This window comes from Vigna radiata, chromosome 10, assembly GCF_000741045.1.
Source record: "Vigna radiata var. radiata cultivar VC1973A chromosome 10, Vradiata_ver6, whole genome shotgun sequence".
Taxonomy (NCBI): domain Eukaryota; kingdom Viridiplantae; phylum Streptophyta; class Magnoliopsida; order Fabales; family Fabaceae; genus Vigna; species Vigna radiata.
Genome location: NC_028360.1, coordinates 9066662 through 9080643, shown reverse-complemented (window position 1 = coordinate 9080643; position 13982 = coordinate 9066662). Strand labels below are relative to the sequence as shown.

The following is a 13982-nucleotide window of genomic DNA, read 5'->3' as shown; positions in this document are numbered from 1 at the left end:
CATGTAGGAAAATTTAAAGTGATAAATAAAATGGGATAGAGAAGTAAATGAAGAATGTTAGCAAAACAACAAATTCTTTAATACATTATTCGAGCAAACCTTTTATTATTGGCTATATCTTACTAAAAAGTAGTAAATGCAACAAGCCTCTCTTATGTAATAAGATTCAAACACAAATTAATAACATATTTTAAATACACATTTAAAATAACTTCGAATTATTAATTATATTGATTGGAAATAATGTTTTTAACACACTTATTTAATTAACTTAAATGGATTTTTTTTTGAAAGATAAGAAACTAGTTATTTATTGAAAAAAAAATTGAAGAATAAATCTTATACAATACAACGAATTTCTTGGGCTAACTGTGTATAAGGAAAATTAAAACAAAGAACTTGAATTTTCAGGTAAATTAAAAAAATATATAAAAGCATATTTTTTTTTCTTAAAAAAAAACTGTTATTATTGAAGAAAAATTAAATGTGCTTGACATGATAGAAATCACAAAAGTGTTGTGGAGACCATAAGAAACAATTTAAGAAACTCTTGTAAATAATGCTTTTTAAAATACACTTTGAACTTTCGATAACTTTCATTATATCTATCTTTGCTAACATTAATTACTCCATTTATAATTTTCTTTTTTTTAGTTGAATCATAAAAGCTAATATTTTTTAATTTCTAATGCAATTTTAACTGAGTTATTTTTAATGTAATTTTAAATGAGTTATCAGTTATATCTCTTTCAATTTTCTTATTTCAAAGTATATTTATCTGATATCAGTTTTTTCTCTTCAATATTATAACTAATTTTTCTCTTTCCCTTTTAATAAATTAAAAATGATATTAACAAATTATATTGTCTTAAAACTTTAAAATTGAGAAATAAAAAAGAAAAAGTTTCTATTTATAATAAATAGTAAATTACAATATATTCCACCGTTAATTAATAACTTCATCTATTCTTTGTCAACTCTTCCATAAATAAGAAAAATAATATTTTGACCGTATATAAATTTTTTATATTTATTTGATATTATCTTTTTTTATTTTATTTTATTTTTTTTTGAAAAATTACAAAAAAATTACTCTTTTAATACTATTTTATTCTTATCAAATATGTTAAATGAATGTCTTATGTTATACTACTATTACTCATAATAATGATACTAATTAACAAGAAAAATAATATTTTAATACATATAATTTTTTAAATTAATTTAGTACTATTTTTCCTACTTTTAACTTTTTTCTTTTTTCTGAAAATTATAAAAATTCACTTTTTTTAAGATATTTTACACTTATTAAATGTATTAAATAAACATCAATGTGAGTCATCTTCCTTAGTAAATTAACAATAAATGTAATAAAATTTTTTGTCTCGAAAATGAGCGTGTGTTGTTTGCTTACATGTCATCCAATTATTAGTGGATTTTAGAGCTGTGGTTTGAAAATATCTAAGCTCGAATCACGAGATCCACCTCACTCGTCATCCACTTTTGCTTCATGCAACCATTCTCCATTCTGTATAAATTCAACACTCTCCTACACTTTTCTTCAACCATTCACTGCACAACTCATTGTGCCATTCGTTGCCTTATTGCAGATAAGACCAACCCTTCATCCTTCAGGTTCTCTCTCTTCTCACTTTTGGCGTGTTTTTCGTCTGTTGTATGTGTTCTCGTATTCTTTTACCTCTATGCACACACATATGTATGTATTTTCCCTTTTGATATTTTTTGGATGATTCTTCATTATGCTGTTGAAATATACTTTTGGGAAAATGGGGTGCTGTTGGAAGGAAAAGGGTATGGTGGATATGGTGAAAGTCTCTGGTTTTTGTCTTGTTATTGAAGAATCCTCATTCAACCCCTGGTGATTTTGGATGTGGATTTCATTTGGTTATTTCTTTTTTATATTTATATTTTACTTTGATTTTTAAAAAGAATGTTTGAGAATTGGAACGAGTGTTATTGATATGTGGAAAAGTTTATCTCACCTTGCTTCCATTTTATTATGTAAAGAATGTTCGTATCTTTCTCTGACGATTGCTTTGGTTTTTGTTTTAAGTATTTGGCCCAAAGGGTGGGTGTACTTCTTTATGAGGAAATTGTGAAATTATAAATTAGGCGAAATTTGGTCCCTTTTATTATATTTTAGGTTTCAATTTTGACCTAAAATTTAAAAAGTTTCACTATTGTCCTTTGTACCAAAATTGGTCATTTTGTTAGTTTTCACACCGATATGGACAACTCAACAACAACCGACAAATTATGAGGACAAATGTGGTCAACACAAGGGACCATAGTGGAACTTTTGGGGATCAGATAAAACCTAAAATGTAGATTAGAGACCAAAGTTCTGTTTTAGCCTATAAACTATACGTTAATTGAGTAGATTTTCACAAGTTTTTATTTTTATTATAAAATTAAACATTTTTTTTGTCTTTACCTATAAAATAATGTTTGGCTTTTGCCCCTACGAATAAAGTAATGTTTGCTTTTAATCCCTAAAAAATAAATTGCATTTTCATTTATTGTATGATATAAGATTCCTTTTTCCATAAATGGGGATGGAGAGGTTTTTTGTGAAGGACAACCAACACATGATACGTTAAGATAAATGAGGAACCAAAGGGAAACAGCTTGTTTATAGACAACTGAAAATTGTCGTATTTAGGAGATTAAAAACATATATAACTGTTTTTGATGATTACTAATCAGCACACTACCTTTTTAACAGCTTCATAGTTCACTGTACATAAAATTTTGTCTTTTTGTTACCGAGGATAACTTGGTACTTTAGCCTCTAAAGTGCATCCATTGCTTTAGAGGAGTTAAACCCTTTTTTCTTTTTTTAACATTTTCCGTAAAGATGATGAAAAACCAATATCACTTGTTTTGAAGTGAAATCAGATTCCTTTTCTAAGCAGCTGTCTAATCTGAATATCAGCCTAAAGAGGATGATTATGAAGTTAATTGACCAACTAATTTGTAGAAATTGCAAATGGAATATTTCTTTTGACACACGAATCTATTGATAACTGAGTATTGAGATACACATATTTAGACATTATGCTGCAGGTTTGTTGTAATATAACTAACATTTGTCTTTCAAAACATGAATACTGTAGTTCTGTATCAAGATGGCATCAGTGCATGCTAATGTGACATCACTTGTATGCAAGAATGGCAACCATGCTTCTCAATCGAAATTTCCAAGTTCTACATTCTTGCCCGGATTTGATGTTGTTGGACGTGTTTCAAGTGCTTGGAAGAAGGAACTTGTTCCATCTTCCATGACCTTGGTACCTAGAGCCACATTAACATTTGATCCTCCAACTACCAATTCAGACAAAACCAATCAAAAGAAGCACACTATTGACCCTGCTTCTCCTGATTTTCTTCCCCTTCCTTCCTTTGAACAGTGCTTTCCAAAGAGCAGTAAAGAACAGAGGTGATTATCTTCTTCTTTTGTTAGTTCATACAACTAGTAAAATTTACAGATAGCATGGCTTTCCATGCCTTTCTGAACAAACTGACACGGACAGAACTCAAGAGGGGTCCTTGGACAACTTACCAGAATTAATTTATGATCCATTCATGTGCACAGGGAAGTCATTCATGAAGAAACTGGTCATGTGCTCAATGTTCCCTTTCGTAGAGTTCACCTCTCTGGGGAGGAAGGACACTTCGATACCTATGACACTAGTGGTCCCCAAAATATAAACCCGAGGATAGGTACGTAATTCTAACATTTTTGTGCATTTATTTTACGTCATGCATCTGTACTCTAGTTCATTCTTTTTCCTTGTGATTAATGTTGTGCTAATGACTTTTTTTCTGCATGAATGAAACAGCTATAATTCCATTCATAGACGCATTCTTCGATTTATCATTATTGCTATTATTGCTATTGTCGTCTGTCTAGCATCGTTTGAATCCCTCGTGATGATCTTTGGGCAGAAAGCATTTTCTAATTGTAAATGTTCATATCTGCTCTCACAAAATTAAAACTGTAACAAGATAAGTTATCCCGTCCGTTCTATGCAATCTTGTTGCGGATGGTATTTCTTTTTCTGTTGTATGGTTTGAACCTAGTGTCAGTTTATGCTAATCCCAAGTTTCTCCAACTTGCTACCATTATCCATATATGTACGTGCTCAATTCTTCAAGGCTTTTAATTTCAGCAATTGCATTAAATCATCATACTCTTGTTTTGAAATCTGTTGTTTTAGAAATAAATTCAGCCAAATTAACATTTGCATTTGTATGTATCCCTTAATTTACTTTGTTTCATTTTTACTTGAACAAAACATCAAAGTGGTGAAATAGTATTCAGGGCAATGATTGAAGAATATGGTTTGGGCCTTTTATTTGTATTTGCACTAAGCTTTTGGAAACTTACATTATTCAATTGATATGTTTTCATGGATTTGATGATTAGGACTCCCAAAACTGCGTCAAGAGTGGGTTGACAGGAGGCAGAAAATAGGTCCACCAAGATTTACTCAGATGTACTATGCCAAGCAGGGAATTATCACTGAGGAGATGCTTTATTGTGCCGCTCGTGAGAAGCTTGACCCAGAGTTTGTGAGGTCAGAAGTTGCTCGTGGACGTGCTATCATTCCTTCCAACAAAAAACACTTGGAGTTAGAGCCCATGATTGTTGGAAGAAACTTTTTGGTGAAAGTAAATGCCAACATTGGAAATTCTGCAGTTGCTAGCTCCATAGAAGAGGAGGTTTACAAGGTTCAGTGGGCAACTATGTGGGGAGCTGATACAGTCATGGATCTCTCAACTGGTCGCCACATCCACGAAACTCGAGAGTGGATCTTACGCAACTCCTCTGTACCAGTTGGAACTGTACCTATTTATCAAGCTCTTGAAAAAGTTAATGGAATTGCTGAAAATCTTACCTGGGAGGTTTTCAGGGACACCCTGATTGAACAAGCTGAACAGGGTGTAGATTACTTCACCATCCATGCAGGAGTTCTTCTGAGATATATTCCATTAACAGCAAAACGCATGACAGGAATTGTCTCCAGGGGAGGATCTATTCATGCTAAGTGGTGCTTAGCTTATCACAAAGAGAATTTTGCTTATGAGCACTGGGATGACATTCTTGACATCTGCAATCAGTATGATGTGGCCCTATCCATTGGTGATGGTCTAAGACCTGGATCCATCTACGATGCAAATGACACAGCTCAATTTGCTGAACTCTTGACTCAAGGAGAACTGACCCGTAGAGCATGGGAAAAGGATGTGCAGGTGACACACATAACATTTTTCACAGCTCGAAACTCATAATTTATGGCAGGATGAAATGATTTAGTCTCTAATTTCAATTTTTATTTTAACATCACACTCTCTGCATACATATCTGTTTAATGTGTTTCTTTTCATTATTAGTAGTTCTTTGGCATGAACAATTAGAAGTTTCTAGGCATAATTCTAGTTACATTTTATTATTATTAGAACTAATAACTTCGATAGGGATAGACTAACAATCTATCGCGAGAGGTATATCTTAAATGCTGTTAAGTTTGCCACTGCTTTCATGATCAATGAAGTTCCTAGGTGGTCACCTGTGAAACTAAATATAGTACAAAATGTTTTCATGTATATATTGTTGCATAGTGATTCTATCTATTTCGTATGATATTAAGCTATCATCACCTGATCATGTGGTATTACCATTGATTTATCTCTTGAGACTATGGGTGCTTACTGTCTACTTTGAGTTACTTTACAGGTGATGAATGAAGGACCCGGACATATCCCAATGCACAAGATTCCTGAAAACATGCAGAAACAGTTAGAATGGTGTAATGAAGCACCTTTTTACACCCTTGGTCCTTTAACAACTGATATTGCTCCTGGCTATGATCACATTACCTCTGCAATCGGTGCTGCAAACATTGGGGCACTTGGTACAGCTCTTCTCTGTTATGTGACTCCAAAAGAACACCTTGGGTTGCCAAACCGGGATGATGTTAAGGCTGGAGTGATAGCTTATAAGATAGCAGCTCATGCAGCTGATTTAGCCAAAGGTCACCCACATGCTCAGGCCTGGGATGATGCATTAAGCAAGGCAAGATTTGAATTTCGATGGATGGACCAGTTTGCTTTGTCACTGGATCCAATGACAGCCATGGCCTTCCATGATGAAACCTTGCCATCAGATGGTGCGAAAGTGGCCCATTTCTGTTCAATGTGTGGCCCTAAATTCTGCTCTATGAAGATAACAGAAGATGTGAGAAAGTATGCTGAGAAATATGGCTATGGAACTGCTGAGGAAGCTTTGCAGCGTGGGATGGATGCTATGAGTGCTGAATTTCAAGCTGCCAAGAAAACTATCAGTGGGGAGCAACATGGTGAAGCTGGTGGAGAGATTTACTTGCCAGAAGCTTACGTAAACTCCAAGGAGAGGTGAGACTGGATAAAATCTTTTAGTTTTTTTATATGACGTTCTTTTTCTCATTCCATTTGACATGGATTATAATGGCTTGCTGTGAATCAATTCACTAAATATGCTTGTTGGAAACCTAATCTAAGTAAAAATCTCATAAAAGCCACATTATTGGCCGAAGTATTTGTCTCCTTTAGTGACTACAGCATGAAGCACCATCTTGTCCTGCAGAATGTTGATATTTCCTCATAGAAGCCAATCTATTCTTGCTATTTAAATGAAAATGACTACAAAAGGGTAGCAGGGTACATAGGGGTCCTATCACCATGGTTTGGGGAGACTTAAACTTAGGCCATCGTACCAAGGAGAAGGGTAATTCCCATCACTAGAACTGTAGGCTTCAAGTTAGCAACCTTACAGTTGCACCAAGCTCACCCTCTATTATCATAATGACTAGGTGTGGGTAAACTATATTTCCACTTTCATTGTTCATCGTACACTTTTATGATACCAAATAACCATTTGAATTCATGTCATAATAATTTGAATTATTTTATGCTCTAGTACTTCTTAAAGTCTCAACTTTAAGAAACTTCTGACCTTTGATGGTGCTATCACCCGTGATTGTGCACGGGGATTAAACCTACGGTATCTTCATCGCACCTGCGTCTGTAGTGAGCTACAAATGGCACCATATCACTTTCCCTTCTCGTGCAATTATACACTTTCTCCCCTCATGCAATTACGCACACTTAATGGTTTACTGTTATGGAAATGGTTTGCCAAACATTTGCCTTGTTTAGGTGTTTGTCAGCGGAAGATGGAATATCTTATGCATATTATTTTGCAGGACTGCATAAATGGAGTAAATCATTTGGAAGAACATGGAGCTAGCTTCCCAGCTGGCCTCTCAGGGTGGGAATGCATATCAAGCAGTAGGAGTAGGCGAATAAGTTCTGTTTGTAGACAGCGTTTATGAACTCCATCTTTAGTCAACATTTGTTTTGTTATCCAATTCCAGCAATAAATTGCTCTAGTATCATGTTGAATACCATCTTTATCTTTTGGGCTATTTTATTAATACACGAGATGCACCAGGGGTGCCTGAATCTGTATAAGCTCTCGCTATCAAGATAGGAAGCTAGCAGATCAGGCTGAGACAGTCCCTTTGAACCTGATCAGGGTGATGCCTGCGCAGGGAGCGTGCATTTTTCTCTTTTCTCTTTTTGATGCTTCTGCAGGAATTGCGCGTTGTATACGCAATTTGGACCAGATAATACTGGGAAGCAGCAGCACAGCTCGTTGGCCATGCCATTTGGTCATGGTTAGAAGTGTTTAAAATGGAAGAATACGGCTGCATGATCTGAATTAGTAGTATACTGTTCTTAGATTCAAGATCTTTAATTCAGCGTAAAATCCAACTTCAACTATAAGAAGAGAAATGCTAGCAACACTATTCAACGATTTTATTTTTTTTTTTATATGAAGGAATTCATGGGGTCCTACTACTGTAGCTCTATTTTTCAATTAGTTTTAGTCTCTTATTTTGCAGTGAGTTTCATATGGACTTCAGTAAAAGGTAAAGAATGTTTTGAAAGAATGTCATGTTTTTTAAGTCTCTGATGAGACAAACATACTAGTTATAATCAGGCTATGTTTTGAGCAGGATTGAATATTATGAATTGGGGGAAGCAAAAGAAAAGTATAATGTTGCTAGCATTTCTTTTTATGATAAATAAAGTTTTCTCTTATGGTCTCCATCACACTGCAAATACACTCACTAGTTCAGAATCAAAGGCAAAATGTAGTTGACATTATTTGTTGTAGAAGCCGATAATAAAAAAATAAAGATTATGAACAAAGGATTTAGAGGTGTGTAGATTATTGTTTTTAAGGATTTATTTGTGGTGTATTGTGTAAGTTTTTAAGATATAACAAAAGCTTTTTAGAATTTCTGAAGATTTATTAGTAAAGATTTTTAAAAAGAGAATAAAATAAATTTAGAATATTTTTAAGAAAAAAAGAAAAGAGAAAGAATGAGACTAAGAAAAGAAAGAATAGAAAGAATAAGAGAAATTATAACAAATGTTTTAGTTGATAAATTCACCTATACAGCCTCTTGGATTATTGGTCCTCAACAAAGATTTTATGCGAGGTAGATGTATTCAAGACTATATTCATATATTACTTTTGAAGATGTGAACATGTTGGACAATAAAAATATTTGGAGATAATGTGACACTGAAGATTGATATGGTAAACAAGTTTAAAAAAAAAACATTTGGAGGCACTGAATATTGATATGTTGAACATGCTGGACCAAAATAAACATTTGGAGGTAACATGACCTTGAAGATTGATTTTTCTGATTAAGATTTTCTGCTGAATATTCTTTAAGTATTTTGTATTCACCAGGTGACATTTTATTTTGGGTTAAATATGTTTTTAGTCCTTATATTTTGAAACGATTTTGGTTTTAGTTTCTTTTTCAAATTAAGGTACAATTTAGTCCTTCAATTTTAGAAAACTCTGGTTTTAGTCCTTTTCACAAATTTTTTTTAACTTTATTTGTTGTTTCAAGCACGTTTCATTATAGCATTTGGATTGTTTACACTGTTTGACACATTTTTACTTCAATGTTAACCGAGAAACGCGTTTGAAACAACAAATAAAGTTAAAAAAATTTGGTAAAAATGACTAAAACTAAAGTTTTTTAAAGTTAAAAGACTAAATTGTACCTTAGTTTCAAAGAGGGACTAAAACCAAAATCGCCCCAAAGTATAGGGACTAAAAACATATTTAACCCTTTTATTTTTCTTTCTGAGACTGTCTATTTCGGTAAATAGTAAATCTATTAACTTCTTCTCTTGAAGAAGAGAAGTATGTCAAAGGGATTCCCATGATGCACTCAAGGGTCTTTCTTTGTTGCCTGCAGAAGGTAAGCTTCCTCATATAGCATAACAGAGGGAATCAATCTCCCAACCCATGCTTTATCCATTTATGATGTGATGATTTTTATTTTATTTTTATGGAACCTACAAAATTGCTACAACCCTTTGCCAACTTTTTTCTTTTCATGAGTAGTTTTTTTTTTTTTTTTTTTTTATCAATTTATTAACAAGTTCAAGTCAAAGGTTTTCATAAGAGCAAGTTCTTGTAGATTCTCCAAGAAACAAGGTTGAATCCTTTGTCTAACCAGTATTCAATTCAAATTTATTCCCCATTTACCCTTTCTTCCTTTTCCGTACATAACTGATAAAATCAAATGTAAATTGATTAATTATAAAGGTTCTGTTGGGGGTGGTTTAGAACTTCAGGTGTATTTTCTTTTATTGTTGTTTTAATTGTGAAAGTATTATATTTTAGTTTTTAAGGAGCAAAGAAGTATGATGGAGATAATTGAATGAAAATATTACATGTGCTTAATCTTATAAAAGATTTTGAATTGCTAAAGAAGGAATATAAAAACATTAGATAATACTCTAAAAGACTTTTAAGCATAGCAAATAAGACTTTAAATTGAATGAAAACATTATAAGTGCTTAATCTTATTAAAGATTTTGAATTGCAAAACAAGAAGGAATATAAAAACATTAAAGAATACTCTAAAAGGCTTTTAAGTATAGCAAATAGGGTAATCAATATCACCAAAATTTTTACTTGAATGATGACTTTAAATTTAGTTAAAACCATTTGAAAATTTCTCAAAAATGGAGATAACTCAATGAAAACATTCTCAGCATGATATTTAGCCGTTTTAGTAGTTGAATAAGTCCTGATTTTTAGAAACAAATTTCTTTTTCTTTCCTGGGAATTTTATATTTAGTGTTAGTTATCATGTAACGTGAGATTATGTGAGATTGTTAAACCACATAAACACATTATGTTAATTTTTTTAGGCTTATATAAGCCATTCTTGTTCATCTAAATAACGTGAAGTTTTATCTTCTACGTCCTTTTCATTATATTTATAATATTTAACAATTGGTATTAGAATTCTATGAGGGGCATGATATAGAGTGAGTGTGATATAGTGTGATGAGTGATATAACATGTGAGATTGGGAACCAAAAGATCAATGTGTCAAAAAAATTGTTCAACCAGCCATTCTAAAGTTTGATAGCCATTATGACTTTTGGTCAATAACAATGGAGAACTTCCTAAGGAGTAAGGAAATGTGACACCTTAGAAGAAGCCTCAAATCACCACATCCCAAGTCTCAATAGAATTAACTAACATTTTGCATTTTGCTTTAACATTTTTAAGGATGTGGAAGTGAGATAAGATCTGATATGACTCAGGGAATATATATGCAATAACATTCATCAAAGCCAAGTCTTGGTCACTCACAATGACTTTATGACTGCCCTCAGATGTCAAAAATAAACCTCTCAGCCTTTCCAAAGCCCAAGTGAAATTATTTTGTTTTTCACTTGACAAGAATGCGGTTGAGAAGGTTAACCCCATAGACATCACACCGACAATCTCAAGCAAGGAAAGTCTACATTTGTCTGTTTTATAGGTTGAATCCATCATTAATACAATATTAAATGTGTTTAACATTTTCACCGCACCAGGATGTGTCCAAAATAGGTCACTAACAACCTCTGATTTGTCGACACACCTGCTCCAATGAATGTAGTTATCACGATCCAACATCATCATAAGTTGTTGTAGTTCAGTTCTCGACCCTCTTAATAATCCTTTATATTCATACCTTGCGTTCTAGATTTGTTTAATCGGTGTGACATTACAATTATTATTTTCTTTCGGGGTTAATAAAATATTTGCATGTGCAACTTTAGTCTTAGTCATATCAATGAGTAATGATTGTTCACTTGGATTTAACTTGCCAACACAAGAGTGACCAACTAAAGTTTCAACCAAATCATGGTTGTGATATCCACATATGACCTTCTAGACCCATCGTCCCCATTACAAGATGATTTACCCTTTAACCTAAACAAACACTTACATTTTCGAGTCCTGTATACACTAGGCTCCACATCAGGTTTATATTTTCTATATTTCCTACCTCTTTCACATCCAAGTAAGACGAACATCTTCCTTCCCCATTCACCCCGTTTTTCATATCTTATAGTAACCACCACAATCCTAGATCATGACCCATTCCTCTTACCTATTCAATTAAGTGATCATGAAAGGAAATATTTCATTTGTGATAAAATTATTTGTATGATCTCTCTCTCCAACTTCTTTTACAAAAGAAGAAAAATTTGATATAAAATTAAAATATACTATAGCATCCATACCATGAGAATATTCTTTCATTTTAAACAATATTCACCTATAGCATAATATTTACTTTCAATAACATAATCCATAATAAATTAAAAATGTAAAAAAAAAATAAAAATAATCTATATAATTATTAAACAATAAAATTACTGATAACAATCTTCTATAAAATTTATAATAAATTAAATTTTATAAATAAATGATTCTAATACAATAAACAAATAAAATACAAACAGTAAGAAAAATTAATAAATAAATACATTAAAGCTTTTAACAGATATCGAAATCCGTTGAAACTTTTAATAAATATTAAAATTCGTTGAAGTTTTTAATAAATTTTAAAATTTGTTAAAGACTTATATCGAAATTTGTTGAAACTTTTAATGAATTTCAAAATTTGTTAAAAACTTAAACCAATTTCAAAATCTGTTTAAAGCCTTCTTTTTGATCATTTTATAGCCTAGACAATCTACTCAATGCCATGACCACCCACTTTCACCAACCTTCTTGCACCACAAGACCACCTTCATTCCATTACAATTTCTCAAGTACACCCCCACCCACTCCACACTTCACTGTTTCCCCTTTTCATAATCCTTTTCACTTTTTTTTAACCTCTTACTCCCAACTCGCAGTCCTGTTTGTGCATTTTATGGTGGTGTGTGCGTTGTTACGTTGGTGCGGCAGTGCGGCTTGTGCGGCGGTGCGTTGGCGCGGCAGTACGGCGGTGCGACAGTGTGTTCGGTGGTGGTGTTTCGTGGTCTTCGAGAGGTTAGTTTTTCGATCTCTGGTTCGTTTCGGTTTCTTCGCGCATGTATGGTTCCGAGAGTTCTGCAAAGTTTAGTTTTTGCGTTTCGTTTCTTGAGCATGGTCTTCGTCTTAGATTTCTGCTAGGTTTTTTTTGTAAATGTATGTAATGGCGTCTCACTACGTGGGGTTTCTGCTGTTTTTTTTTTCTGTGTGAGGATTTATGAGTGTTTAGAGGAAGAAGATGCGAGGCATAAACACGGATGTCGCACATCCGTCGACGGACATCGATTTATGCCTCGACTTTTATTTATTTTAGTTATTAGTTTTATTTTAGGCTTAAATACCTATTTAGTCCCCAAGTTTGGGGCTGAATTTCCGTTTGATACCCGGTTTTAAAAGTGATTTAATTAGGTCCTCAGGTTTTTTATTTTGCTTGCAATAGATCCCTTCCGTTAACTAAGGTGTAACGGTGTTAATTTTTCTTCTCTCTCCTCTGCTATTACTGACATATCTTTCTCTCTCTCCTATTTATCTTCTCTTTCCATTACAACATCATTATAACTACCTCTCTCTCACCTTTTTCTCTCTCATTATTTATTTCTTCTCTCTCCTGTGCCAACACAACAATTTAGGAATCAAACAAAATGATAAGGTCTCTTTCAAAAGGTTTCTATGACGTCCCCCTCACCCAGATTGTTTGCTGCTGCAACCTCATTTTTTTCAAGTGTGGCAATCTGACAATTCCACTATTTGGAGCCATGATACAGCATGAGCCAACCATAGAATGCTTTTCAGTGGATGTGCATGTCAGTTGGGAAGTCCTATGTGTTGTAGGCAATTTTGATACAATTAGCTTAGTGACAAATGAGAGGCACAGGCCAGATTAATTTTAAAAAATAATAAAGGAAATTATTTTATCAATAAATGTTTTGTTCAACTTTTTGTAATAATAAAAAATGCAGTTGATAAGCTGGAGTGTGTAACTCCCCTAGATGCATATTCATGACCAGTGTTTGAAGAGGAAGAGGCTATATGAACAACAAATAGAACAGCTTGGAAATTTTTAGCTGCGTATTCATGACCAGGTGTGAATGCACTTTAAATTCAATAGCTGCAACAAATGTTTTTGAAACTACAGCCGGTGAATAGTCATTTGAATCATTAAAGAAAAAGTTGTAGGCAGAAAGGTGTAAAGATTATTACTATTATTATTATTATTATTATATTAATAAGAATTAATTTTAACAGAGTATACGAATATTAGCATACTTTTATAAAAATACATGAAAATATACAAGTGTCATTGAATAGGTAAAAGGGATGGAAGAAGTGAAACGTCTAGTAATAAATAGAGTTAAACTCATAGAATTTCAAGCTCTTGCTTGTCTCTCATCTCACAAATTAGGAAAAGAATAAGTCAGTTTTGGTCTTAAAATTGGAACCGAATAATCAATATGATGTAAAATAGTTTCTAATTTTTTCAAAAGAAAGTAGAAGGGTCTCGTTCAATCAGTTATGCGAACCATGCATGACTAGTTCACACGGGTCAGCTTGT

General features: G+C 33.0%; 1 protein-coding gene across 2 annotated transcripts; it reads left to right on the top strand.

Annotated features, from left to right (window-relative positions):
• Positions 1 to 1506: 1506 nt before the first annotated feature.
• Positions 1507 to 7478, top strand: LOC106775669 (phosphomethylpyrimidine synthase, chloroplastic). Of its 2 annotated transcripts, XM_014662813.2 has the most exons (6): positions 1507 to 1635; positions 3138 to 3460; positions 3617 to 3744; positions 4451 to 5277; positions 5762 to 6438; positions 7269 to 7478. In XM_014662813.2, the coding sequence occupies exons 2-6, from the start codon at positions 3150 to 3152 to the stop codon at positions 7276 to 7278; spliced, it is 1953 nt and encodes a 650-aa protein (XP_014518299.1). In that variant the 5' UTR covers positions 1507 to 1635; positions 3138 to 3149; the 3' UTR covers positions 7279 to 7478. The 2 variants fall into 2 exon arrangements, with proteins under 2 accessions (XP_014518299.1, XP_014518300.1); XM_014662814.2 differs by lacking the exon at positions 7269 to 7478 and having other exon boundaries at positions 5762 to 6442.
• The last annotated feature ends 6504 nt before the right edge of the window (positions 7479 to 13982 follow it).

Bases quoted from the DNA above. Each gene is read 5' to 3' on its own strand.
- LOC106775669 (XM_014662813.2), top strand. From the start codon at position 3,150: ATGGCATCAGTGCATGCTAATGTGACATCACTTGTATGCAAGAATGGC. The intron at 3,745-4,450 runs GTACGTAATTCT...TTTGATGATTAG, and splicing joins AAATATAAACCCGAGGATAG to GACTCCCAAAACTGCGTCAA. The intron at 5,278-5,761 runs GTGACACACATA...GTTACTTTACAG, and splicing joins CATGGGAAAAGGATGTGCAG to GTGATGAATGAAGGACCCGG.